This window comes from Triticum urartu, chromosome 6A (assembly GCF_056163025.1).
Source record: "Triticum urartu cultivar PI428250 chromosome 6A, HENAU_Tu73, whole genome shotgun sequence".
Lineage (NCBI taxonomy): Eukaryota > Viridiplantae > Streptophyta > Magnoliopsida > Poales > Poaceae > Triticum > Triticum urartu.
In genome coordinates, this window is record NC_141878.1 from 256239203 (window position 1) to 256240191 (window position 989).

The 989-nt window shown below is 61.6% G+C and overlaps 1 protein-coding gene across 1 annotated transcript; it reads left to right on the plus strand.

The window, feature by feature from the left end:
* The first annotated feature begins 300 nt into the window (after nt 1–300).
* LOC147964926 (uncharacterized) lies at nt 301–672 on the plus strand. Its single transcript, XM_087530214.1, has one exon. The coding sequence runs from the start codon at nt 301–303 to the stop codon at nt 670–672; it is 372 nt and encodes a 123-aa protein (XP_087386340.1).
* The last annotated feature ends 317 nt before the right edge of the window (nt 673–989 follow it).

A 989-nucleotide genomic window follows, 5' to 3' on the forward strand; every position in this document is an offset into this window, starting at 1 on the left:
GGTGCAGGGTTCGGCACCGTCCTTCATCAGGGCAATGGACCCCTCGCCTTCTTCAGTAGGCCCTTCGTCGCGCGCCATCTTAAGCTCGCGGCCTATGAGCGAGAGCTCATTGGATTGGTGCAAGCAGTGCGCCATTGGCGGCCCTATCTGTGGGGTCGGTCTTTCTGGATTCGCACGGACCACTACAACCTCAAGTTCTTGCTGGACCAGAGGCTCTCGACCGTGCCGCAGCACCAGTGGATCAACAAGCTCTTCGGCTTCGATTTCACCGTCGAGTATTGACCGGGCCGCCTTAACACCATGGCCGACGCCCTGTCTCGCCGTGATGCCGACCACGACGCCACCGTCAGCGACTTCGAGGGGGCGGCACTCTGCATCCTCTCGGGGCCTACCATCGCCCTCTTCGATGACATTCATCGGGCGACGGCGGCCGCGCCAGACACCCTCCTCCTTCAGCAGCAGCTGGCTGCGGGTGAGCTGGAGGAGCCGTGGCGCCTTGCCGATGGGTTGCTCCTTCATGGGCGCCGGGTCTTCGTGTCGGCGCACGACGATCTCCGTCACCAGGTGCTACTGCTGGCCCATTCAGCAGGCCATGAGGGTGTGCAGAAAACCCTCCATCGTCTCCGCGCTGACTTCTACATCCCAGGTGATCGGGCCCTGGTCCGCGACTAGGTACGGTCTTGTGTGACGTGCCAGCGTAACAAGACGGAGATGCTTCGACCGGCCGGTCTGCTCCAGCCCTTGGAGGTGTTGTCTCAGGTCTGGGCGGATATCTCCATGGACTTCATCGAGGGCCTCCCCAAGGTGGGCGGCAAATCGGTCATTCTTACGGTGGTTGACCGCTTCTCCAAGTATGCTCACTTCATGGCGCTCGGTCATCCTTACACTGCTGCATGTGTGGCACGTGCCTTCTTCGACAATATCGTCCGCCTCCACGGGTTTCCCTCTTTGATCGGGACCCGGTGTTCACCGGCCATGTCTCGCGCGAT